General features: G+C 36.7%; 1 protein-coding gene across 11 annotated transcripts in view; it reads right to left on the reverse strand.

Moving 5' to 3' along the window:
• Nucleotides 1-26,667, reverse strand: part of FAM227B (family with sequence similarity 227 member B) — a 240,266-nt gene that overhangs the window by 201,299 nt on the left and 12,300 nt on the right. For all 11 annotated transcript variants that reach the window (XM_058427720.1, XM_058427717.1, XM_058427722.1 and 8 more), the window contains 2 exons: nt 6,476-6,707; nt 4,765-4,832 (listed from right to left, as the gene is read on the reverse strand). In XM_058427720.1, coding sequence (XP_058283703.1) covers nt 4,765-4,832; nt 6,476-6,707 — 300 coding nt within the window. The remainder of the gene's footprint in view (nt 1-4,764; nt 4,833-6,475; nt 6,708-26,667) is intronic.

A 26,667-nucleotide genomic window follows, 5' to 3' on the forward strand; every position in this document is an offset into this window, starting at 1 on the left:
CAGAGAAGAATCAAATAAACACAACCAGAAATGATAAGAGAATAGGAGGTCAGCACAAAAGTTTACAGATCATAAAGGCCTTGCTGATAAAACAGGTTGCAGTAAAGGAGGCGGCCAAAACCCACCAAAACCAAACTGGCGACGAGAGTGACAGACCTCAAGTCATCCTCACTGCTACACTCCCACCAGCACCATGACAGTTTACAAATGACATGACAATGTCAGGAAGTTACCCTTTTTGGCTAAAAAGGGGAGGCAGGAATAATCCACCCCTTGTTTAGCATATCATCAAAAATAACCATAAAAATGGGCAACCAGCAGCCCTTGGGGCTCCTCTGTCTATGGAGTAGCCATTTTTTCATTCCTTTACTTTCTTAATAAACTTGCTTTCACTTTGCAAAAAAAAAAAAAATTATAAGGGGGATATCACCTCTGACCCCACAGAAATACAACCATCGGAGAATACTATAAGCACCTCTATGCACATAAACTAGAAAACCTGGAAGAAACTGATAAATTCCTGGACACATATACCCTCCCAAGACTGAGCCAAAAAGAAATTGAATCCCTGAAAAGACCAATAATGAGGTCTGAAATTGAATCAGTAATAAATAGCCTATCAACCTATTAAAGCCCAGGACGAGATAAATTCACAACTGAATTCTACCAGATTTACAAAGAAGGGCTGGTACCATACCTGCTGAAACTCTTCCAAAAAATTAAGGAAGAAGGACTCCTCCCTAACTCATTCTATGAGGCCAGCATCATCCTGTTACTAAAACTGGGCAGAGATACAACAAAAAAAGAGAACTACAGGCCAATACTCTTGATGAACACTGATGCAAAAATCCTCAACAAAATACTGGCAAATTGAATCCAGCAGTACATCAAAAAGCTTATCCACCACAATTAAGTAGGCTTTATCCCTGGGATGCAAAATTGGATCAATATATGCAAATCAATAAGTGTGATTCATCACATAAACAAAACTAAAATTAAAAAACCACGATTATCTCAATAGATGCAGAAAAGGATTTCGATAAAATTCAACATCCTTTCATGAGAAAAACTCTCATTAAACTACATATTGAAGGTAAATACCTCAAAATAATAACAGCCAACTATGACAAACTTACAGCCAATGTCATAATAAATGGGCAAAAGCTGGAAGCATTCCCCTTGAAAACTGGCACAAGAAAAGGATGCCCTCTCTCACCGCTTCTATTGAACATAGTATTGGAAGCCCTAGTCAGAGCTATCAGGCACGAGAAAGAAATAAAGGGCATCCAAATAGAAAGAAAGGAAGTCATACTACTCTGTTTTCAGATGACATGATCCTATACCTAGAAAACCCCATAGTCTCAAAAGCTCCTTAAGCTGATAAACGACTTCAGCGAAGTCTCAGGATACAAAATTAATGTATAAAAATCATTAGTATTCCTATATACCAACAACACTCAAGCCAAGAGCCAGATCAGAAACACAATCCCATTCATGATTGTCACAGACACACAAAAATATGTAGGAATACTGCTTACCAGAGAGGTGAAAGATCTCTACAAGAACTACAAAACACTTCTCGGATCTAATTAAACTAAAGAGCTTCTGCACAGCAAAAGAAACTACCATCAGAGTGAACAGGCAACCTACAGAATGGGAGAAAATGTTTGCAACCTACTCATCTGACAAAGGGCTAATAGCCAGAATCTACAATGAACTCAAACAAATTTACAAGAAAAAAACAAACAACCCCATCAAAAAGTGGGCGAAGGATATGAACAGACACTTCTCAAAAGAAGACATTTATGCAGCCAAAAAACACATGAAAAAATGCTCATCATCAATGGCCATCAGAGAAATGCAAATCAAAACCACAGTGAGATACCATCTCACACCAGTTAGAATGGCCATCATTAAAAAGTCAGGAAACAACAGGTGCTGGAGAGGATGCGGAGAAATAGGAACACTTTTACACTGTTGGTGGGACTGTAAACTAGTTCAACCATTGTGGAAGTCAGTGTGGCGATTCCTCAGGGATCTAGAACTGGAAATACCATTTGACCCAGCCATCCCATTACTGGGTATATACCCAAAGGATTATAAATCATGCTTCTATAAAGACACATGCACATGTATGTTTATTGCGGCACTATTCACAACAGCAAAGACTTGGAACCAACCCAAATGTCCAACAATGATAGACTGGATTAAGAAAATGTGGCACATATACACCATGGAATACTATGCAGCCATAAAAAATGATGAGTTCATGTCCTTTGTAGGGACATGGATGAAGCTGGAAACCATCATTCTCAGCAAACTATTACAAGGACAAAAAACCAAACACTGCATGTTCTCACTCATAGGTGGGAATTGAACAATGAGAACACATGGACACAGGAAGGGGAACATCACACCCCAGGGCCTGTTGTGGGGTGGGGGGAGTGGGGAGGGATAGCATTAGGAGATACACCTAAAGCTAAATGACAAGTTAATGGGTGCAGCACACCAACATGGCACATGTATACATATGTAACAAACCTGCACGTTGTGCACATGTACCCTAATACTTAAAGTATAATAATAAAATTAAATTAAATTAAAAAAAAAGAAATCGGAGATGACACAAACAAATGGAAAAACATTCCATGCTCGTGAACAGGAAGAATCAATATCGTTAAAATGACCATAACTGCCCAAAGCAATTTGTAGATTCAATGGTATTCCTATTAAACTACCAATCACATTATTCACAGAACTAGAGCATTTAGAACATATAGCATTTTTTAAAAAGGCTATTTTTAAATTCATATGGAACCAAAAAAAGAGCTAAAATACCCAAGACAATCCCAAGCAAAAACAACAAAGCTGGGGGCATGATGCTACTTAACTTCCAACTATTATAAACTACAGGGCTACAGCCACCCAAACAGCATGGAACTGGTACAAAAACAGACACATAGACCAATGGAACAGAATAAAGAACCCATAAATAAGGCCACACATCTACAACTATCTGATCTTTGATAAAGCTGACAAAAACCAGCAATGGGAAAAAGACTCCCTATTCAATAAATAGTGCTGGGATAACTGGCTAGCCATATGCAGAAGACTGAAACTGGACCTTTTCCTTGCACCTTATACAAAAGTTAATTCAAGATAGATTAAAGACCAAAATGTAAAACCTAAAACTATGAAAACCCTGGAGGACAACCTAGGTAATACCATTCTGGACATAGGTATGGGCAAAGATTTCATGACAAATATGCCAAATGCAATTGCAACAAAAGCAAAAATTGACAAATAGGATCCAATTGAACTAAAGAGCTTCTGCATAGCAAAATAAACTACCAACAGAGTAAACAACCAACCTACAGAATGGGAGAAAATATTTGCAAACTACGCATCTTACAAAGGTCTAATATCCAAAACTCATGTGGAACTTAATAAGAAAAAAGCACCTAACCCCATTAAAAAGTGGGCAAAAGGCATGAACAAACACTTTTCAAAAGAAAACATACATGCAGCCAACAAACATGAAAAAAGCTCAACATCACTGATCATTAGAGAAGTTCAAGTCAAAACCACAATGAGATACCATCTCACACTAGTCAGAATAACTGTTATTAAAAAGTCAAAAAATAACAGAAGCTGACGAGGTTGCAGAGAAAGGGAATGCTTATAATACACAGCTGGTGGGAATATAAATTAGTTCAGCCACTGTGGGAAGCAGTTTGATGATCTCTGAAAGAACTCAAAAGGAATATATATCATTCTACCATAAAGACACATGCAAATATATGTTCACTGCAGCACTATTCACAATAGCAAAGGCATGGAATCAACCTAAATGCCCATCAATGGTTGACTGGTATATATACACCATGGAATACTATGCAGCCCTAAGAAACAAGAAGATCATGTCCTTTGCGGGTATATGGATCCAGCTGGAGGCCATTATCCTTAGCAAACTAATGCAGGAACAGAAAAACAAATACTGCATGTTCTCACTTTTAAGTGGGAGCTAAATTATGAGAACACATGAACTCATAGAGGGGAACAACAGACACTGGGGCCTATGTGGATGGCAGGAGGAAGGAGAAAATCAGGAAAAATAACTAATGGGCACTAAGTTTAATACCTGGGTGACAAAATAATCTGTACAACAAACCCATATGTCACAAGTCTATTTATATAACAAACCTGCACATGTAACCCTGAACTGAAAATAAAAGTTAAATTTTTTAAAATAAAGCATTAAATGAGGTGTCTAGACTAATGGTGACACAAAGTTTTTCTAGCTCTAACATTATGTAATTTTAGAACATATTTTTAAAAAGACTAAGTATCTGAAAGTAATTCAAAAGACTTGCCATTTTTATCAAAATCTCAAAAAGATTTTTTAAAATTGGCAAAGTAAAGGTCATCAAAAAGAATTATTAATTTTCTAAAATAAGAGGGCTATATAGGACCTGCACTACTAAGTATGTTACAAATTATTAAATAACCAAAAAATGTAATAGTATACCTTGAAATAAGTCTTCAAATAACTTGTAGTTATGTGAAGATGCCAATACTCAGTAATATTGAGTATGAAAAGAAGGTATGTGCAGCTATCTTTAAAACATAGAGATGATAGATTCGTAACAGTAGACTAAAAGGACATTTACAAAAATGTTATTAGTGCTCATCTGTGGAAATGTAGTGTTTATATTTTCTGTGAAAATCCAAATTTCAAGGATGATAAAAACATAGATACCATACCATTATCTTTTTTTTCTTATGGTACTTCTTTAGAAATTCCCCATATCGTTCCAATTTTCTATAAGAACCTTTAAGAAAATAAGAATTCACAGTATATATATTATACATATGTACCTCCTCTAAAAATAAACAAAATTTTAAATACTTTAAACAAATTATATACAAAATTATTCAGTGAAATCAACTAGCAATTTTGATAAGCATATGTTAATACACACTGTTAGCTGAATGAATAATTGTAATTATTATATAAAGTATATCTTCTGTTTCCTTCTTCTGAAATATCATGTTCCAACTAACATGTCTGTGGCACTTACTCCTATGTATAAAGTTTTATGTCAATCCCTTCTCCTAAAAAAGTCCACATTTTTCAAATAGCTCAGCCACTTACACTTGGTTGTTTCATGGTCACCTTAATTTCAAGAAAGTGCAGTACTGTGGAGCATGGCCCAGTGAGACAATATGGGGGGCTCTGAAGTCAGATAACCTAGATAGACTTGAATCCAAGTTCTGATATCTACATATTGAGGACAATATATATATAAAAAATAACCTTTTTTAAAAAACAGAAGGAAGACATGAAAGGATATGTTCATACTTTGTTTACTTGTGGGTATTTTATGTCATTACAAGACTAATTTATATGCACACATGGGTGTCGGTATGTGTGTATACAAGCTATATATATATGTGTGTGTATTTATATATACATACACAGAAGCTATAACTTTTATACATTAAAAATATATAAAATTTTAAAAAATTACAATTTAAATATGGAAATTTAGAAAAAGTTAATTTAATAGAAGTGTATTTAAACACATCTTCAGAATTACACACATCTAAGTTCAAAAAAGAATATTAAATACCAAAATAACATAATGAATCTAATACCTAAAAATACTTTATAAGTACAATTAATATCATTTTCAAGACATATATATATGACAAATTTGCCCATTAAATCAAGAATAAGACAAGAATAATTATAAGTATTTAAAACTATTCTGGAAATGTTAATACAATTAAATAAGAAAAATGTTATACAAATATTGAAAAGAAGTAAAAATTATCTTTACTTGCTGTATGCTTTCTCATTCATTCAGCTATTCCATAGTGAATACCAGCTACTCCTACAAATCAGCCTGAGAGCCCATATAGGTTAACTATCACCCCTTTTACTTTCAGTTTTAGATATTTCTGTTCTATCCTGACCCTTACTGATATGTTTCTAGTCAGAATATTAGTTGATGCAATCTTGCTCTCCTGTTTTCCTAATACTCTGTACCTCCACTCCAATTTAACAAAAGCTTAACAGTTTAACAACTGTTTTAAGGCTTTGTTTTAGTAATACTTCCTTTGAAACCACATATTTATGTTCAACTAAAAAATGTGTATTCAACCATTTTGAAATGAAGAGGTTTTAAAATAAAATATTTTTAAAATTTATACCTTAGAATTTCATTCTTTATGAGATTACACACACACACACACACACACACACACACACACACACACACACACAGACAACTGACCATTACTTTACTAACACAAAAAATAAGGACTGGCCAGGTGCACTGGCTTATGCCTATAATTCCAACACTTTTGGAGGGTGACTCAGGAGGATCACTTGAGGCCAAGATTTGGAGACCAGCCTGGGAAACATAGTGAGACTCCATTTCTATAAAAGATAAAAATAAATAAGGCTCACTTGTCTCAGGAATCATGGTTTTCCACTTAAATATTTTAGAGGTGTGGTTTTGCAAAATAAGTGAATATTCCCTTAATTTTGATTCCATGATCAAAAGTGCTTCAAATATTCGAGGAACATTTTTCCATAGGTGTGTATAAATTGAAACAAATGAACTATCTTCTTTTATTTTTTTCAGAGTGCATGACCATTTATCATCATCTCTAAAATGGATTTCCCTTGGCCAATAATCCTGCAAAAAATGTGAAAGAGAGAATATAGCTTAAGTCATTTTTAATGAATTTAAATAATAGAGTTCAAAACCAATGAGCTATAATTGAGATTTTATTCCACAGCATTGTTTTTTATCACTTTTTAAAAATTTGAAACAATCACAAACGTCAGAAAAATTACAAGTGCTTTACTAAAACTATTTTCCTGAATCATTTGAGAATAATTTGCTTATATGATAGCCCATCATCCTTTAAAACTTCAGTGTATATTTCCAAAAACCAAAAACATTCTCCTACATAATAAATGCAACCATTAGAATCAGGAAATTGGCACTGATACATTATTTATATTTAATACAAAGACTCTATTCAAGTTTCAGTGGAACCAATTATGCCCTTCATAGCAAAAGAATCTAGTTCAGAAGAAAAATGTTAAGTTTTGGCTTCATGTCTCTTTGGTCCCTTTCAGTCTACGACAGTTCCACAATATCTGTGGGGAAGGGAAGGGGGAAGATTAGAAGAGATAATTTTAACTTATTTTCATCTTTTTCTAGTTTTATTAAAGTATAATTGACAAATTAAAATTGTAAATATTTATGGTGTACAATGTGAAGCTTCGATAAATGTATACACTGTGCAATGATTGCCAAAAAGGTAAATAACATATCCATCACCTCACAGAGTTTATGTGTTGAGAACATTTAAGATCTACTCTTTTAGCAATTTTCAAGTACACCATACATTATTATTAACTGTAATCATCATGCTGACCAATTGATCCCCAGAATTTATCTGTCCTGTCCGAAACTTTGCACCCTTTAATCCATTTCTCCCTTTCTTTCACAAGTCCCAGTAAGACTCCATTCTACTTTCTGCTCCTATGAGTTCCATTTTTATACATTCCACTTATAAGTGAGATCATGCCACAGTTCCTTTTTGTGCCTGGCTTATTTTACATAGCATCATGTCCTCCAAGATCATCCACATTGTCAAAAATAGAGAGATCTCTCTTTTCTTTCTCTTTCTCTCTCTCTTTTTTTTGTTTTTGTTTTTTTTTGTTTGTTTTTTTTTTTTTTGAGACAGAGTCTCACTCTGTCGCCCAGGCTGGAGTGTAGTGGTGCAATCTTGGCTCACTGCAAGCTCTGCCTACCGGGTTCATGCCATTCTCCTGCCTCAGCCTTCCGAGTAGTTGGGACTACAGGCGCAGCCTCCCAAGTAGTTGAGACTACAGGTGCCCGCCACCATGCCCGGCTAATTTTTTGTATTTTTAGCAGAGATGGGGTTTGTGTTATCCAGGATGGTCTTGATCTCCTGACCTCGTAATCCACCCACCTCGGCCTCCCAAAGCGCTGGGATTACAGGCGTGAGCCACTGCGCCCTCCCTCCATTCCTTCCTTCCTTCCTTCCTTCCTTCCTTCCTTCCCTCCCTCCCTCCTTCCTTCCTTCCTTCCATCCTTCCTCAGCCTCCCAAAGTGCTGGGATTACAGGCGTGAGCCACTGCACCTGGCCCTTCCTTCCTTTTTATTTTTTTTTTTGGAGTCTTGCTCTGTTGCCCAGGCTGGAGTGCAGTGGCATGATCTTGGCTCACCACAACCTCTGCCTCCCAGGTTCAAGCGATTCTCCTGCCTCAGCCTCCCAAGTAGCTGGGATTACAGGCACGCGCTACCATGCCCAACTAATTTTTGCATTTTTTAATAGAGATGGGGTTTCACTATGTTGGCCAGGCTGGTCTCAAACTCCTGACCTCGTGATCCGCTCGCCTTGGCCTCCCAAAATGCTGGGATTACAGGCATGAGCCACCGCCCCCAGCCTCTTTCTTAAGGCTGAATAATATTCTATTTTGTGTATGTGTGCATGGATACACACGCACACACACAAAGAAAATGTGTTCTATGTATATATAGCCACACACATACACCACATTTTCTTTTTCCATTCTTATGTTGAAAAGCACTTAGGTTGATTCCATATCTTTCTTCCACTTGATCAAATTGGCTATTGAAGCTTGTGCACATGTCAAGAAGTTCTCGTGGCATGGTTTTGTGCTCCATTAGGTCAGTTAAGCTCTTCTTTACATTGTTTATTCTAGTTAGCTAATCGTCTTTTTTTCAAGGTTTTTAGCTTCCTTGCAATGGGTTAGAACACGTTCCTTTAGCTCAGAGAATTTTGTTATTACTGACCTCCTAAAGCCTACTTCTGTCAACTCATCAAAGTCATTCTCCGTCCAGCTTTGTTCCATTGCTGGCAAGGGGCTGCGATCCTTTGGAGAAGAAGTGCTCTGGTTTTTAGAATTTTCAGATTTTCCGCTCTGGTTTCTCCCCATCTTTGTGGTTTTATCTAACTTTGGTCTTTGATGTTGGTGACCTACAGAAGAGGTTTTGGTGTGTGTGTCCTTTTTGTGGGTGTTGATGCTATTCCTTTCTGTTTGATAGTTTTTCTTCTAACAATCAGGTCCCTCAACTGCAGGTCTGTTGGAGTTTGCTGGTGGTCCACTCCAGACCGTGTTTGCCTGGGTATCACTGGCGGAGGCTGCAGAACAGCAAATATTGAAGAACAGCAAATATTGTTGCCTGCTCCTTACTCTGGAAGCTTTGTCCCAGAGTTGCACTTGCCTGTATGAGGTGTCTGTTGGCCCCTACTGAGAGGTGTCTCCCAATTAGGCTACACGGCGGTCAGGGATCCACTTGAGGAGGCAGTCTGTCCATTCTCAGAGATCAGACGCCATGCTGGGGAACCACTGCTCTCTTCAGAGGTGTCAGATAGGGACGTTTAAGTGTGCAGAAGTTGTCTGCTGCCTTTTGTTCAGCTATGCCCTGCCCACAGAGGTGGAGTCTATAGAGGCAGTAGGCCTTGCTGAGCTGCAGTGGGCTCCACCCAGTTCAAGCTTCCTGCCCACTTTGTTTACCTACTCAAGCCTCAGCAATGGCCAACACCCCTCTCCACGCCAGGCTTCAGCCTCTCAGATTGATCTCAGACTGCTGCACCAGCAGTAAGCAAAGTTCCGTGGGCGTGGGAACCACTGAGCCAGGCACAGGAAAGAATCTCCTGGTCTGCCAGTTGCTAACACCGTGGGAAAGGCACAGTATTTGGGCAGGAGTGTACCGATTTTCCAGGTACAGTCTGTCACAGCTTCCCTTGACTAGGAAAGGGAAATTCCCCGACCCCTTGTGCTTCCTGGGTGAGGTGATGCCCCACCCTGCTTTGGCTCACCTCCAAGAGCTGCACCCTCTGTCCAACCAGTCCCAATGAGATGAAGCAGGTACCTCAGTTGAAAATGCAGATATCACCCGTCTTCTGCATCGATCATGCTGGGAGCTGTAGACTGGAGCTGTTCCTATTTGGCCATTTTGGAGCTGCTCTCATCTTCAATTTCTTTCATCAATGTTTTATAGTTTTCAGTGTATAGATCATTTACCTCATTTTAAAAAATTTTTTTGCTGTCAGAATCTGCATTTTGTTTTTTATTTTTATTTTTGTTATTTTTTAATTTCAATAGTTTTGGGGGAACAGGTGGTTTTCGTTACATGAATAGGTTCTTCAGTGGTGATTTCTGAGATTTTGGTGCACCTATCACCTGAGCAGTATACACTGTACCCAATGTGTAGTCTTTTGTACCTCACCCCCCGAACCCTTCCCCCAAGTTCCCAAAGTTCACTGTATCGTTCTTATGCTTTTGTGTCCTCATAGCTTAGCTGCCACTTGTGAAAACATACGATATTTGATTTTCCATTCTTAAGTTACTTCACTTAGAATAATGGCTCCAACTCCATCCAGGTTGCTTCAAATGCCATTATTTGGTTCCTTTTTATGGCTGAGTAGTATTCTATGGTATATGTACACCACATTTTCTTTATCAACTTGTTGATCGGGCATTTGGGCTGGTTCCACATTTTTGCAAATGCAAATTGTGCAGCTATAAACATGTGAGTGCAAGTGTCTTTTTTATATAATGACTTCTTTTCCTCTGGGTACATATCTAATAATGGGATTACTGGATCAAATGGTAGATCTACTTTTAGTTCTTTAAGGAATCTCCATACTGTTTTCCATAGTGATTGTACTACTTTACATTCACACCAATGGAGTAAAAGTGTTCCCTTTCCACCATATCCACACCAATATATATATATTATTTTTTAATTCTGGCAATTCTTGCAGGAGTAAGGTGGCATTGCATTGTGGTTTTGATTTGCATTTCCCTGATAATTAATGATGTTGAGCATTTTTTCATAGGTTTTTTGGCCATTTGTATATCTTCTTTTGAGAATTGTCTATTCATATCCTTAGCCCACTTTTTGATGGAATTATTATTATTATTATTTTTTATTATTATACTTTAGGTTTTAGGGTACATGTGCACAATGTGCAGGTTTGTTACATATGTATCCATGTGCCATGTTGATTTCCTGCACCCATTAGCTCGTCATTTAGCATTAGGTATATCTCCTAATGCTGTCCCCGCCCCCCCCACCCCCCACCCCACAACAGTACCCGGAATGTGATGTTCCCCTTCCTGTGTCCATGAGTTCTCATTGTTCAATTCTCACCTATGAGTGAGAACATGCGGTCTTTGGTTTTTTGTCCTTGCGATAGTTTACTGAGAATGATGTTTTCCAGTTTCATCCATGTCCCTACAAAGGACACGAACTCATCATTTTTTATGGCTGCATAGTATTCCATGGTGTATATGTGCCACATTTTCTTAATCCAGTCTATTGTTGTTGGACATTTGGGTTGGTTCCAAGTCTTTGCTATTGTGAATAGTGCCGCAATAAACATACGTGTGCATGTGTCTTTATAGCAGCATGATTTATACTCCTTTGGGTATATACCCAGTAATGGGATGGCTGGGTCAAATGGTATTTCTAGTTCTAGATCCCTGAGGAATCGCCACACTGACTTCCACAATGGTTGAACTAGTTTACAGTCCCACCAACAGTGTAAAAGTGTTCCTATTTCTCCACATCCTCTCCAGCACCTGTTGTTTCCTGATTTTTTAATGATGGCCATTCTAACTGGTATGAGATGGTATCTCACTGTGGTTTTGATTTGCATTTCTCTGATGGCCAGTGATGATGAGCATTTCTTCATGTGTTTTTTTTTTTCTTGCTGATTTGAGTTCCTTGTACATTCTGGATATTAGTCCTTTGTCCAATGCACAGTTCACAAAGACTTTTTTGCCACTCTATGGGTCGTCTGTTTACTCTGCTGATTATTTATCTTGCTGTGCAGAAGACTTTTAGTTTAATTAAGTCCCATCTATTTATCTTTGTTTTTGTTGCATTTGTTTTGGGGTTCTTGGTCATGAAGTCTTTGCCTCTGCCAAGGTCTAGAAGGGTTTTTCCAATATTATCTTCAGATCTTTATGGTTTCATGTCTTAGACTTAAGTCTTTCATCCATCTTGATTTGGTTATTGTATATGGTGAGACATGAGGATCCAGTTTCATCCTTCTACATGTGGCTTGCCAATTATCCCACCAACATTTGTTGAGCAGGGTTTCCTTCCCCCACTTTATGTTTTTGTTTGCTCTGTTGAAGATCAGTTGGCTGTCAATATTTGACTTTATTTAAAGGTTCTCTGTTCTGTCCATTGGTCTATATGCCTATTTTTATACCAGTACCATGCTGTTTTGGTGACTACAGCCTTATAGTGTAGTTTGAAGTTGGGTATTATAATGCCTCCAGATTTGTTCTTTTTGCTTAGTCTTGCTTTGGGCATGAAGGCATTTTTCTGGTTACATATAAATTTTAGAATGTTTTTTCTAGTTCTGTGAAGAATGATTATGTTATTTTGATGGGAATTGCACTGAATTTGTAGCTTGCTTTTGGCAGTACAGTCATTTTCACTATATTGATTCTACCCATTCATGAACATGAGATGTGTTTCCATTTGTTTGTGTCATCTATGATTTCTTTCAGCAGTGTTTTATAGTTTATCTTGTAGAGGTCTTTCATCTCCTTGGTTAGACATACTCCTAAGTATTTTTAATTTTATTTTATATTTTATTAATTTAATTTAATTAATTGTAAAAGAGGTGGAGTTCCTGAATTGATTCTCAGCTTAGTTGTTATTTGTATATACCAGTGCTACTGATTTGTATACATTGATATTATATCCTGAGACTTTACCGAAATCATTTATCAGATCTAGGAGATTTTCAAATTAGTCTTTATCATCTTCTAGGTATATAATCATATCAACAGTGAACAGTGACAGTTTGACGTACTCTTTACCTATTTGGATGCCCTTATTTCTCTTATCTGATTGTTCTAGCTAGGACTTCAGTACTGGGTTGAATAGAAGTGGTGAAAGTGGGCATAGTTGTCTTGTTCAAGGTCTCAGAAGGAATGTTTTAAACGTTTCCCTGTTCAGTACAATGTTGGCTGTGCATTTGACATAGCTTTTATTACCTTAAGGTATGTCCCTTCTATGTTGATTTTGCTGAAGGTTTTAATCATAAAGGGATGCTGAATTTTGTACTCAAGAAAGCACCAGAGAAAGGTGAAAACAAACATGAAGGAATTAAAAATAAATACAGAATATGGACAAAAAAACTCCAGAGAAATACATATCATAAATAAAAATCACAAATTCTGGAATGAAAGACACACTTAGAAAAACGCAAAACACACTGAAAAATTTCAACAATAGAATCAAACAAGTAGAAGAAAGAACTTCAGAGCTCAAAGTCAAGAAGGCTTTTGAATTGACCCAGTCCAACAAAGACAAAGGAAAAATAATTTTTTAAAAAATGAACAAAGCCTCCAAAGAGTTTGAGATTATGTTACATGACCAAACCTAAAAATAACTGGTACTCCTGAGGAGGAAATCTGAAAGTTTCAAAAACTTACTTGAGGTAATAATCAAGAAAGACTTCCCTGCCTTGCTAGAAATCTAGACATGCAAACAGAGGAAGCTCAATGGACATCCAGGAAATTCACTGCAATATAATCATCACCTAGGCACACAGTCATTAGGTTATCTAAAGTCAAAACAAAGTAAAGAATTTTAAGAGCTGTGAGGCAAAAGCATCAGGTAACCTATAGAGGAAAACCTATCAGATTAACAACAGATTTTTCAGCAGAAACATTATAAGCCAGAAGAGACTGGGGTCCTATCTTTAGTCTCCTTAAACAAAATTATTATCAGTTAAGAATTTTGTATCCAGAAAAGCTAAGATTCATAAATGAAGACAAGATAAAAGTCTTCTTCAGACAAACAAATGATGAGAGAATTCGCCACTACCAAGCCAGCACTAAAAGAACTGCTAAAACGAGTTCTAAATCTTGAAACAAATCTTGAAAACAAAACAAAACAAAACATTCTTAAGGCATAAATCTCACAGGGCCTATAAAACAATAACACAATGAAAAAAAACCATGGTATTCAAGTAACAACTGGCATGATGAATAGAATAGTACCTCATATCTCAATACATTGGATGTAAATGGCCTAAATGCTCCACTTAGAAGATACAGAATGGATAAAAATTCATCAACCTAGTATCTGTTATCTTCAAGAGACTCACATAACACATAAAGACTCACATAAACTTAAGGTAAAGGGGTGGAAAATGATATTCCATGCAAATTCACAGCAAAAGTGCAGGAGTAGCTATTCTTATATCAGACAAAATAAACTTTAAAGCAACAAGAGTCAAAAAAGACAAAGAGGGACATTATATAATGATGAAAGGACTAGTCCAACAGGAAAATATCACAATCCTAAATATATATGCACCTAAAACTGGAGCTCCCAAATTTATAAAACAATCACTACTAGACCTAAGAAATGAGATAGATGGGAACACAATAATAGTGGGGGACTTCAATACTCCACTGACAGCACCAAACAAGTCATCAAAACAGAAAGTCAACAAAGAAATTATGGACTTAAACTATACCCTACAACAAATGGACTTAACAGATATTTACAGAACATACTGGCCAACAAATGCAGAATATACATTCTATTCATCAGCTCATGAAACATTCTCCAAGACAGACCATATGTCAGGCCACAAAACAAGTCTCAATAAATTCAAGAAAATCAAAATTACATGAAGTACTTTTTCAGACCACAATAGAATAAAATTGGAAATCAACTCCAGAAAGAATCCTCAAAACCATGCAAATACCTGGGAATGAAATAACCTGCTCCTGAATGGTCGGTGGGTCAACAATGAAATCAAGATGGAAATTTAAAAATTGAACTGAACCATAATACTGACACAACCTATCAAAACCTCTGAGGCACAGCAAAACCAGTGCTAAGAGGAATGTTCATAGCATTAAATACCTACATCAAAAAGCCTGAAAGAGCACAAGAAGACAATCTACGGTGACACCTCAAGGAACTAGAGAAACAGAAACCAAACCAAACCCAAACCCAGCTGAAGAAAAGAAATAAGATCACAGCAGAACTAAATGAAATTAAAACAACAAAAACAAGACAAAGATAAACTAAACAAAAAGCTGGTTCTTTTTTTTGAATAGATTAACAAAATTGACAGACCATTAGCGAGATTAAGCAAGAAAAGGAGAGAAGATCCAAATAAGGTCAATTAGGAAAGAAAGGGGAGATATTACAACTGATAACACAGAGATACAAAAGTTTATTCAAGGCTACTGTGAACATCTTCACACACACAAACTAGAAAACCTAGAGGAGATGGATCAATTCCTGGAAATACACAACACTCATAGATTAAACCAGGAAAAAAATAGAAACTCTAAACAGACAAATAATGAGCAGTAATATTGAAATGGTAATAAATAATTACCAACAAAAAAAAGTCCAGGACAAGGTGGATTCACAGCTGAATTATATTAGACATTCAAAGAAGAATTGATACCAATCCTACTGAAACTATTTCAAAAGACAGAGAAGGAGGGAATCCTCCCTAAATCATTCTATGAAGCCAGTATCACCTTAATACCAAAACTAGGAAAAGACAACAAAAAAAAGCTACATGCTAATACTTCCTTCTTTAAATTTACCCATAAGTATTTTTTCATGTTATTGTAAAAAAGATTTCTTGATTTCTTTTTTAAATAGTTAATTGCCAGTACCTAGAAATATTACTCATTTTTGAATGTTGATTCCATGTTGTGCAAATTTACTGAATTCATTCAGTATTTCTAACAGTTTCTGGAGTCTTTAGAGTTTTGTATATACAAGATTACGTTACCTGCAGAGACAATTTCACTTCTTCCTTTCCTATTTGGATGCTTTGTTTCTTTTTTTTCTAACTGCTCTAGAACTTTCAATACCACAATGAATAGGAGTGCTGAGTGGGAATCCTTGTGTTGTTTCTGTTCTTAGAGGAAAACCTTTCCGTTTTTCACTATTGATTATGATGTTAGATGTGGGCTTTCATATATGGTCCTTATAATCTCAAAGTACATTCCTTCTGTACCTAAATTTGCTGAGTTTTTAAAATCATGAAGCAATGCTAAATTTTGTTACATGCTTTTTCTTCATCTGTTGAGCTGATAATGATTTTCTTCTTCATTCTGTTAATGTGGTTTATCACATTTATTGATTTGTGTATGTTGAATCGTCCTTGCATCCCATGAATAAATCCTACTTGATCATGGTATATGATCCTTTTAATGTACTGTTGAATTGGGTTCGCTTGTTTTTGTTGAGGATTTTGCCATTACTATTCATCATAAGACATAACAGTCCACAGTTTTCTTCTCTTGTAGTGTCCTTGTGGTATCAGGGTAACACTAGCCTCATAAAATAAATTTGAAAGTATTCTTTCCTCTTCTATTTTTCAGAAGAGTCTGAGAAAGATTGATATTCTTTCAATGTTTGGTAGGATTCACGAGTAAAGTTAAAGGGTCCTGGGCTTTTGTTTATTGGGAGGTTTTCAATTACTGATTCAATCTCTTTACTCATTATTGGTCTGTTCAGATATTTTTTCATGATCTAGTCATGGTAGGTTGTATGTTTCAAGGAATTTATTCATTTATTTTAGGTTATTCAATTTATTTGTATATAATTTCTCATGGTAGCCTACTATAATTATTTATATTTCTGTGGTATCAACTTCAATGTCTCCTCTTTCATTTCTGATTCTATTTATTTGAATCTTTCTTCTTTTTTTCACTTAGTTTAGCCAGAGATTTGACAGTTTTGTTAATCTTTTCAAAAAATACAATTCAGTTTTGTTGATTATCTCTATTGTTTTTCCAGTCTCTCCATTTATTTCTGCTCTGATCTTTGCTATTTCCTTCCTTCTACCGACTTTGGGCTTAGTTAGTTCTGCTTGTTCTCATTACTTGAGATGTAAGTTAGATTGTTTATTTGAGACTTTTTTCTTAATGTAGGCATTTATTGCTATAAACTTCCCTCTTAGAAATCCTTTGGTGCATTCCACAAGTTTTGGTACATTATTTCCATTTTCATTTATCTCAAGATAATTTGATTTCCCTTTTGATTTCTTCCTTGACCTACTGGCTATTCAAGAGTATTTTGTTCAATTTCCAGTTCTCCTCCTATTACTGATTTCTAGTTTAATATTATTGTGGTCAGAAGAGATACTTGATAAGACTTCGATCTTATAAAATTTGTTAAGACTTGTTTTGTGGCCCAATATATAATCCATCCTGGAGAATTTTCTTTGTGTTCTTGAGAAAAATTTGCATTTTGTTGCTTTTGGATAGAATGATCTGTATATGTGTTAGGACCATTTTGTCTAGAGAGTTGTTCAAGTCCTCTATTTCCCTATTAATTTTCTCTCCAGATGATCTATCCATTTTTGAAAACACAGCCTTAAAGTCTCCTATTGTTAATGTATTGCTGATATTTCTCCCTTCAATTCTGTTAATATTTGCTTCATATATTTAGGTGTTCTGACACTGGGTGCATATATATTTACAATTGTTAGACACTCTTTGCAAACTGACCCTTTTATTATTATATGAATACCCTCTTTGTCTCTCTTAAAAGATTTTGACTTTAAAGCTTACTTAATCTGATAGAAGTGGGGCTATCCTAGTTCTCTTTTATTACCATTGCGTAAATTTATTTTAATCATCTCTTCACCTTCAGTCTGTGTGTGTCCTTAAAGCTAAAATGAGTCTTTTGTATGCAGCATATAGCTGTTTCTTTTTTTTTTTTTTTAATCTGGCCAGGCATGGTGGCTCATGCCTGTAATCTCAGCACTTTGGGAGGCCAAGGCGGGTGGGTCACCCAAGGTTAGGAGTTTGAGACCAGCCTGACCAATATGGTGAAATCCCATCTCTACTAAAAATACAAAAATTACCCAGGTGTGGTGGTGTGTGCCTGTAGTCCCAGCTACTCAGGAGGCTGAGGCAGGGAGAATCTCTTGAACCCAGGAGGGAGAGGTTGCAGTGAGCTGAGATCGCACCACTGCACTCCAGCCTGGGTGACAGAGCAAGACTCCATCTCAAAAAAAAAAAAAAATCCATCCAGCCACTTATACCTGTTGATTAAAGAATTTAACCCATTTACATTTAAAGCAAGTATTGACATGGAATGATTTACTACTGCCGGGCAGGGCGTGGTGGCTCACACTTGTAATCCCAGAACTTTGGGAGGCTGAGGCAGGCGGATTACCAGGTCAGGAGTTCAAGACCAGCCTGGCCAACATGGTGAAACCCAATCTCTACTAAAAATACCAAAAATTAGATGGGTGTGGTGGTGTGTGCCTGTAATCCCAGCTACACAGGAGGCTGAAGCAGGAGAATCACTTGAATCCAGGAGGCAGAGGTTGCGGTGAGTGGAGATCGTGCCATTGCACTCCAGCCTGGGTGACAGAGCAAGACTCTGTCTCAAAAAAAAAAAAAAAGAATTGAATACTGCCACTTTATTCACTGTTTTCTGATTGTTTTGTATTAGGTTGGAGCAAAAGTAATTGCGGTTTTTGCCATTACTTTTAATGCCACTTTTAAGGGCAAAAAACCACAATTACTTTTGCTCCAACCTAATAGTAACTTCATTCTCTTCTTCCTCTAATCCTCTCTTCCTTTGTGATTTGATGATTTTTTTTAATAATGGTACACTTTGATTCCTTTCTCTTTATCTCTTGTGTATGTACACAAGGTTTTTCTTTGTGGTTATAAAAGGCCTACATAAAACATCTTATAGTTATTATATTTTGGGATGATAACAACTTCATATGTACCACATACAAAAACTCTACACTTTAACTCCCACTCTCACATTTTAAGCTACTGATTTCACTATTTATATTTTATATATATTGTGTATCCATTATCAAATTATTGTAATAATTCAATTTTAATTTTTGTGGGTACATAGTAGGTATACATATTTATGGGATATATGAGAGGTTTTGATATAGGCATGCAATGCATAATAATCACATCATGAAAAATGGGGTATCCATCCCCTCAAGCATTTATCCTATGTGTCACAAATAATCCAATTATACTCTTTTAGTTATTTTAAATGTGCAATTAAATCATTATTGACTATACTCACCTTATTGTGCTATCAATACTTGGTCTTATTCATTTTTTCTAATATTTTTATACCTATTAACCATCCCCATCTCCCCCCAGTCCTCCCACTCCTTTTCCCAGTTTCTGGTAACTGTCCTTCTACTCTCTATTTCCATGAGTTCAATTGTTTTGATTTTTAGAACCCACAAATAAGTGAGAAATGCAATGTTTGTCTTTCTGTGCCTGGCTTATTTCACTCAACATAATAATTTTCTGTTCCATCTATGTTGTGTGGATTACAGGATCTCCCACTTTTTTATGGCTGAATAGTACTCCATGTGTAAAGGTACCACATTCTCTTTATACATTCATCAGCTCATGTACACTTAAGATTGCTTCCTAATCTTAGCTATCGTCAACAGTGCTGCAACAAACCTGGGAGTGCAGATATCTCTTTGACATACTGATTTTTTTTCTCTGGGGTATACACTCAGCAGTGGGACTGTTAGATTGTATGGTACCTCTATCTTTAGATTTTTGAGGAACCTTCAAATTGTTCACCATAGTTGTTGTACTAACTTACATCCCCACCAACAGTGTACGAGGGTTCCCTTTACTCCACATCCTCACTAGCATTTGTTATTGCCTGTCTTTTGGATATAAGCCATTTTAACTGGGGTAAGATGGTATGTCATTATAGTTTTAATTTGCATTTCTCTGATGATCAGTGATGTTGAGCACCTTTTCATATGACTGTTTGCCATTTGTATGTCTCCTTTTGAGAAATGTCTATTCAAATATTTTGCCTATTTGTTAATCAGATTATTAGTTTTCCTATAGAGTTGCTTAAGCTCATTATATATTCTGGTTATTAATCATCCCTTATCAGATGAGTAATTTGCAAATATTTCCTCCCATTCTATGGCCTGTCTCTTCACTTTACTGGTAGTCTCCTTTGCTGGTCAGAAGCTTTTTAGCTCAATGCGATCCCATTTGTCCATGTTTGCTTTGGTTGTCTGTGCTTGTGGCATATTGCTCAAGAAATCTTTGCCCAGATCAATGTGCTGGAGAGTTTTCCCAATGTTTTCTTGTAGTAGTTTCATAGTTTGAGATCCTAAATTTAAGTCTTTAATCCCTTTTGATTTGATTTTTGTATACGGCAAGAGATAGGGGTCTAATTTCATTCTTCTGCATATGGATATCCAGTTTTCCCAGCACCATTTATTGAAGAAACTGTCCTTTATTCAATGTATGTACTTAGCACCTTTGTTGAAAATGAGTTCCCTGCAGGTGTGTGGATTTGTTTCTGGGTTCTCTTATTTTGTTCCATGGGTGTGTATGTGTTTTTATGCTAGTACCAAGCTGTTTTGGTTAACACAGCTTGTAGTATAATTTGAAGTCAGGTAATGTGATTCCTCTGGTTTTACTCTTTTTGCTTAGAATAGCTTTGGCTATTCTGGGTCTTTTGTGGTTTCATATAAATTTTAGGATTTTTTTTTCTATTTCTGTGAAGAATGTCATTGGTACTTTGATAGGGATTGCATTACATCTGTAAATTGCTTTGGGTAGTTTGGACATTTTAACAATATTGATTATTCCAATCCATAAACATGGAATATCTTTCCACATTTTGGTGTCCTCTTAAATTTCTTTCATGATAGTTTTCATTGCAGAGATCTTTCACTTCTTTGGTTAATTTAATTCCTAGGTATTTCATTTACTTTTGGCTACTATACATGGGATTACTTTTTAATTTGTTTTTCAGATTTTTCTCTCTTGGCATATAGAAGTGCTGATTTTTGTATGTTGTTTTGTATCCTGCAAGCTTACTAAATTTTTTTTCCCAGTTCTAGAGGGTTTTTTGATGAAGTCTTTAGGTTTTTCCAAATATAAGATCATATCATCTGTAAACAAGGAGAATTTGACTTCTTCCTTTCCAATTTAGATGCCATTTCTTTCTTTCTTTTGTCTGATTGCTCTACCTAGGACTTCCAGTACTATGGTTGAATAATAGTGGTGAAAGTTAGAATAATAGTGGCGAACGTGGGCATCCTTGTTATGTTCCTGATCTTACAGGAAAGGCATTCAGCTCGTCTCCATTCAGTATGTTACTAGCTGTGGGTCTGTCATATATAGCTTTTATTACGTTAAAGTATATTCCTTCTATATCCAGTTTTTTGAGGATTTTTATCTTGAAGGAATGTTGGATTTTATCAAACGCTTTTTCAGCATCAGCGGAAATCATATGGGTTTTGTCCTTCATTCTGTTGAGATGACATATCACGTTGACTGATTTGTGTATGTTGAACCATCCCTGCATCCCCAGAATAAATCCCACTTGGCCATGATGAATGATACTTTTAATGTTTTGTTGAATTCAGTTTGATATATAGTTATTTTTAATATTTTTGCCTTTTAACTCTTATAATAGAGTTAAAAGTAATTTACATACTACTAATACACTATTACAGTATTCTGATTTTGACTATATTCTTAACATTTATAGTGAGTTTTAAACTTTAATGTTTTTATATTGTTAGTGTTCTTCATTTGAACTTGGAGAACTCCCTTTAGCATCTGGTGGTGATAAACTCCCAACACTTTTTCCATATGTGCAAAACTTGTTATCTTGACTTCCATTTTTGAAGGAGAGCCTTGCCAGGTTATCAAATTTTGGCTGGCAGTTTTGTTTTTTTTTCAGCACTTCGTATCATCCCTCTCTCCTGGATTTCAAGGTACCTGCTGATAAATCTGCTTATAATCTTATACCTGTATATAATAAATAACTTTCTTCTTGCTGCTTTCAAAATTATCTCATCTTTGACTTTTGAGAATTTCATTATCATGTATCTTGGGGAAGATTTCTTCTTTGTCTTAATCTATCTGGAGTTTTTTGGGCTTCATGGATCCTGCTGTTTATTTTGCTGTCTCAATTTAGGAATATTTCTATCATTCTTTCTTTAAGCTTTCTACCCTTTTCTCCTTCTCTTCTCCTTCTGGAATTCCTATTATGTATATATGTTTCACTTGACAATGTCCCATGTCTTATAGGCTTTATTCACTATTTTTCGTTCTATGTTTTTGTTTCTCTGACAGCAGTTTCAAATGAGCTGTTTTTGAGTACCCCTATTCTTTCTTCTGCTTGATCACATCTGCTGTTGAAGCTTTCTATGGAATTTTTTGGTTTAATCATTATGTTCTTCAGCTCCCAGAATTTCTGTGTGTGGATTTTTCATGATTTTTTATCTCTTTTATAAGCCTCTACTTTTGTTCCTTTATTGTTTTCCTGATTTTCTTTGTGTTCTCTTGTTTACTAACCTTCTTGAAGATATTTTTAAGTCTTCATCAGGCAGTTTGTAGATCTGTATTTTTTTAGGTAACTAATGCTTCATTTTGTTACTTTGGTGATGTCATGTTTCCCTGACTATTTGTGACCTCTGTGGCCTTGTTTTGATGTCTACACATTTGAAGAACAGGCGCCTCTTCTGGGGGCTGGCTTCAGCACAAAAGCCCTTCACCTGTCAGCCCACCCAGAAAATGTAGGCAGGCCAGCTGGTGGGGTCCATGGACTTCCTGCTGGAATTGTCAGGTAAGCTGACTTGGTATCTGGTTCAGTATGTGGGCAGGCCTGTTACCTGAGCCCACAGTGGCTAGCCTTGTACTTTGGTTTATGGGGTTGGGCCTCTGGGTTCCCTTAGGTGGTATTACCTCTTGGGTCCACCGGAGTGGTCCTGAGTCCTAGGCTCAAGGGATGTTGACCTGGCACAGTAGTCCACTGGGTACAGCCTGTACACTTAATCTGTGGAGGCAGGACTGAAGCCTGGGTACACAGGGGCCAACTGGACACTGAAGTGGGGGTTGGCCTGGTGCTGGGGTGGGCCTGGAATCTATTTGGGGGATGTCCTGGTTCCTGGACTTGTGGGGTTTGGCTTTAAGCCTAGGTCTCAGGAGCAGTCCTGGAGCCTGGGTCCATGGGCTGGCCTGGTGCTGGGGTCTACTTGTGCAGACCTGGTCCTGAGTACATTGGAGTGGACCTGAAGTCTGACTGCCCTGGAGCCTGCCTTCCCTGGAAATGGCCTGCAGCCTGCAGGAGCCTGGTGCTGGAGTGGGCCTGGAGCCTGGGTCCTCATGTGCTAGCCTAAAATGAAAAATCCAAGGGGCGGGCATGGAGCTGGAGTTTGAGTCTGAGAGGGATACCCTGGGGCTGTGGGAGCTATCCTGCCACTGGAGTGGACCTGGAGCTTGGGGCTGTGGAGGGTGGGCTTGCACAGTCCTCTTGCTGCGGTCCATGGCAAAGTTACATGCTCACTTCATTCTCCTTTCCCTTTCCCACATGAAAGGTATCTCTCTACACTGTTCTGCCCTTGCTTGGTAACTTGAAAATGTCCTTCCTAACCTCTTCCAGGTTATCTTTTCTTATTTCTGTGCTACACCTAGGACTCCCATATAGTGAAGGCTAGTACTATCTCACCTGGATTCCTTAGCTCTTGTAAAGGTACTTTTCTTGCAAGGATAGTTGTTCAAACTGATATTTCTGCAAAGGGATAAAGGCTATTTTGCCATGTTGCTGGAGTCATTCCTCCTAAATCTTTTTTGTTTTTTTTTACTTTTATATATTCAAAGCCATGAGTTCACACTGATGCCTCTAATTCCAATTCTAACCATCCTAGTTTTCTCTCTTTCCATATTATAATTGCCATCCCTAACAACTAAAAACCTAGCTACCATTATCTTTAATATATTTACTTATTTGATCAATCCTTTTATGTAACCAATCTCTCATATTTGCTCCCAGACTCTTCCCTACGTGGATATCCTTTTCATACTACTTGGGCTCTAATATCCCATGTTAGGTTGCCAATTCTGTGAGGACATCCTCCTTACTCCCACTTGATCTCTGACCTCCCACATCGGAGTGAAGGCTACCTTCCTCTTCTCCCTTTATGTGTGAATATCATCATCATTCCCTTGGATTCTGATGCCTGTGGTGTCACATGGACATCCTCCGCACCATTGTTGGGCTCAGAAATCTTGCTCTGGGCCACCAAGCAAACCCTTCTTTCTCAATGTGGAAGCCTGCCTTGTTTTGGCCACCAAATGGCTTTAATACTAAATTGTTTAGGAAAGGAAGCAGATGGAATGAAAGGGAAACAAGGGAAATGAAGAGGAGAAGGGAAGTAGAACCACAACATTAATATTTGCAAATCTAAATACAAGATAAATCAAATAATAGCAAAACAAAGAAAGTTAGTCAACATAATTAAAAGTTTATGAATAAGAGAATACTTTTTGGAATGATGGGAGACTTGTGTAGGATGAAACTCTGCAATGGAGTTTGGGTAAAATACACTGGGGCCTTAGCTTAAGGAGAAGAAATCTGAGCTCTGCAGATCAGAAATTTCAAACCCACCTTGGTCTGTTCCATCTCCTTTTTTCTTCCTTTAAAAGCAATCCTAAACTCATCATACATGTGTTCATTTATTAACTGTGCTAACAGTAAGATATGAAAACAATACCCAGTGCTTAACACTGCAAAACTTTTCCAAAAAGGTCCCCCTGTCATTTTGAAAAAAAGAGTGCTATATAAATGTGTAAGTGCCCTCTTCCAAATCCTGTAAATGTGTATCTTAAATAAGACACATAGCCACTTGGGAAAGTTTTCCAGCATGGAAATCTGGAAAACTGTGTCAAAAATTTAAAAGATTTCGCCGGGCACGGTGGCTCACGCTTGTAATCCCAGCATTTTGGGAGGCTGAGGCGGGCGGATCATGAGGTCAGGAGATCGAGACCACGGTGAAACCCCGCCTCTACTAAAAATACAAAAAAAAATTAGCCGGGCGTGGTGGCGGGCGCCTGTAGTCCCAGCTACTCGGAGAGGCTGAGGCAGGAGAATGGCGTGAACCCGGGAGGCGGAGCTTGCAGTGAGCCAAGATTGCACCATTGCACTCCAGGCTGGGCGACAGAGCGAGACTCCGTCTCAAAAAAAAAAAAAAAAAAAAAAAAAAAATTAAAAGATTTTGAAGAATAAGAGAAGGTCACAGGGTAAAATCCCTGAAGACCAACACTGTCAATTTAGAATGGCAGCCACATTTGAAAACACAGTCCTTATGAGTCATGTGTTGCTGTTGTTAGGGGAGTTGAGGGGGAAGGAAGAGGCTAATAGGAATTTGAAAAGATGTTATAATATGTACAAATCTTGATGAAAATGTATTCTTTATGTCAGACTTGTGATATCACAATCCTTTTCCCCAAGATATTGAAATATTATGAGCTGAATAAAGTTTCCAGAAATTCTACAAGGCTGATGAGACTCTGTCTTCTCTACATTACCAAGGTAATCAAGGGATTGACTGGTGTCCCAAAGCCATTAATATAAAGAAGGTGATTTTTAAATTCTTTTAATTCTTTGTGGCTGTATTAAATGGATACCAGATGATTATCTTGGAGTAGATCATATCTTGTAGCAGATCATAATCTATTTTCCCCATCTCATTTCTCTATTACTTTCCTTCCTTATTCCTTTATATTTTGCCTTCAATAAGATACCTCCTGAATAGAGTGTTATCTAAAAAATACATTTTGTGGCCAGACCTAAAAAGGCAAATTGAGTCAACTAGCAGCTAACAGGCGGATTAGCTGTCAGGCAGCTCATACTGACAGAAAGAAAATCAACACTACTACTAGAGTATGAGCATCCAGAGTCTACAGTGATTATATTAATTAAAAGTAAATAAATGTATTCAAATCCCAAAAGAAGAAAAGAATTGGACTAGAAGTTTTTGTTCCCTAAGGAGTTAAATTCTACATTATAGCACTGTGGTCCTTAGTGATAAGTAAGAAGAACATTTATCTTATTTAAAACACGGTCAGTGAAGCAAGAATTGGCTATGTATTTGTTATGTTTATTTTAATTATGCAATTAACTTTGGCAGTGGCAGAAGCACAAATTATTATATGCTAATACAAAACTAGAGATGGAGAAGGGAGAGTAGACAAACAAAAGGGCTCTTGTGGAGTTTAGAGAGGAATTTTTTTTATTGAATATATCGGTAAGTCTTCACCCATGTCCCAAAGCCCAAGAGACAATGCTGAAGTATCAAACAAAAGGTAAGAAATAAGAAGCATGCCTAGAATTAGTAGGAAAAGTGACTATTATTTAGCTCTTTTTCCCTTATATTAAGCTTTGATATAAGGATTTAAATGGATTAATGATAAATAAATGAATAAACAAATAAGCAAATAAATCAAGCTATTCCCTCAAAAAAGAGAATGGGATTGAAATAATTATTTTCTCTATCATAAAATAATTTTGATCCTCTAAGAAAAATCATAGCATGGAGTACTCTCCAGATATAGATTACGAATCTAACAGGCCTGTTAACAAAAATTAACATTGATGAACTAACAGAAGATGAATTAAAGTTCTACCAGATAAAAGTTGCATGGACACAGAAAAAAGGTAATAAGAAATAAATAACATGAAAAATCAAAAGTATAATATATAAATATGGAAGAAATTGTAATCAACACTTTAGTACTTG

The sequence above is a fragment of the Hylobates moloch genome, unplaced genomic scaffold, assembly GCF_009828535.3.
Source record: "Hylobates moloch isolate HMO894 unplaced genomic scaffold, HMol_V3 SCAFFOLD_14, whole genome shotgun sequence".
NCBI classification, from domain to species: domain Eukaryota; kingdom Metazoa; phylum Chordata; class Mammalia; order Primates; family Hylobatidae; genus Hylobates; species Hylobates moloch.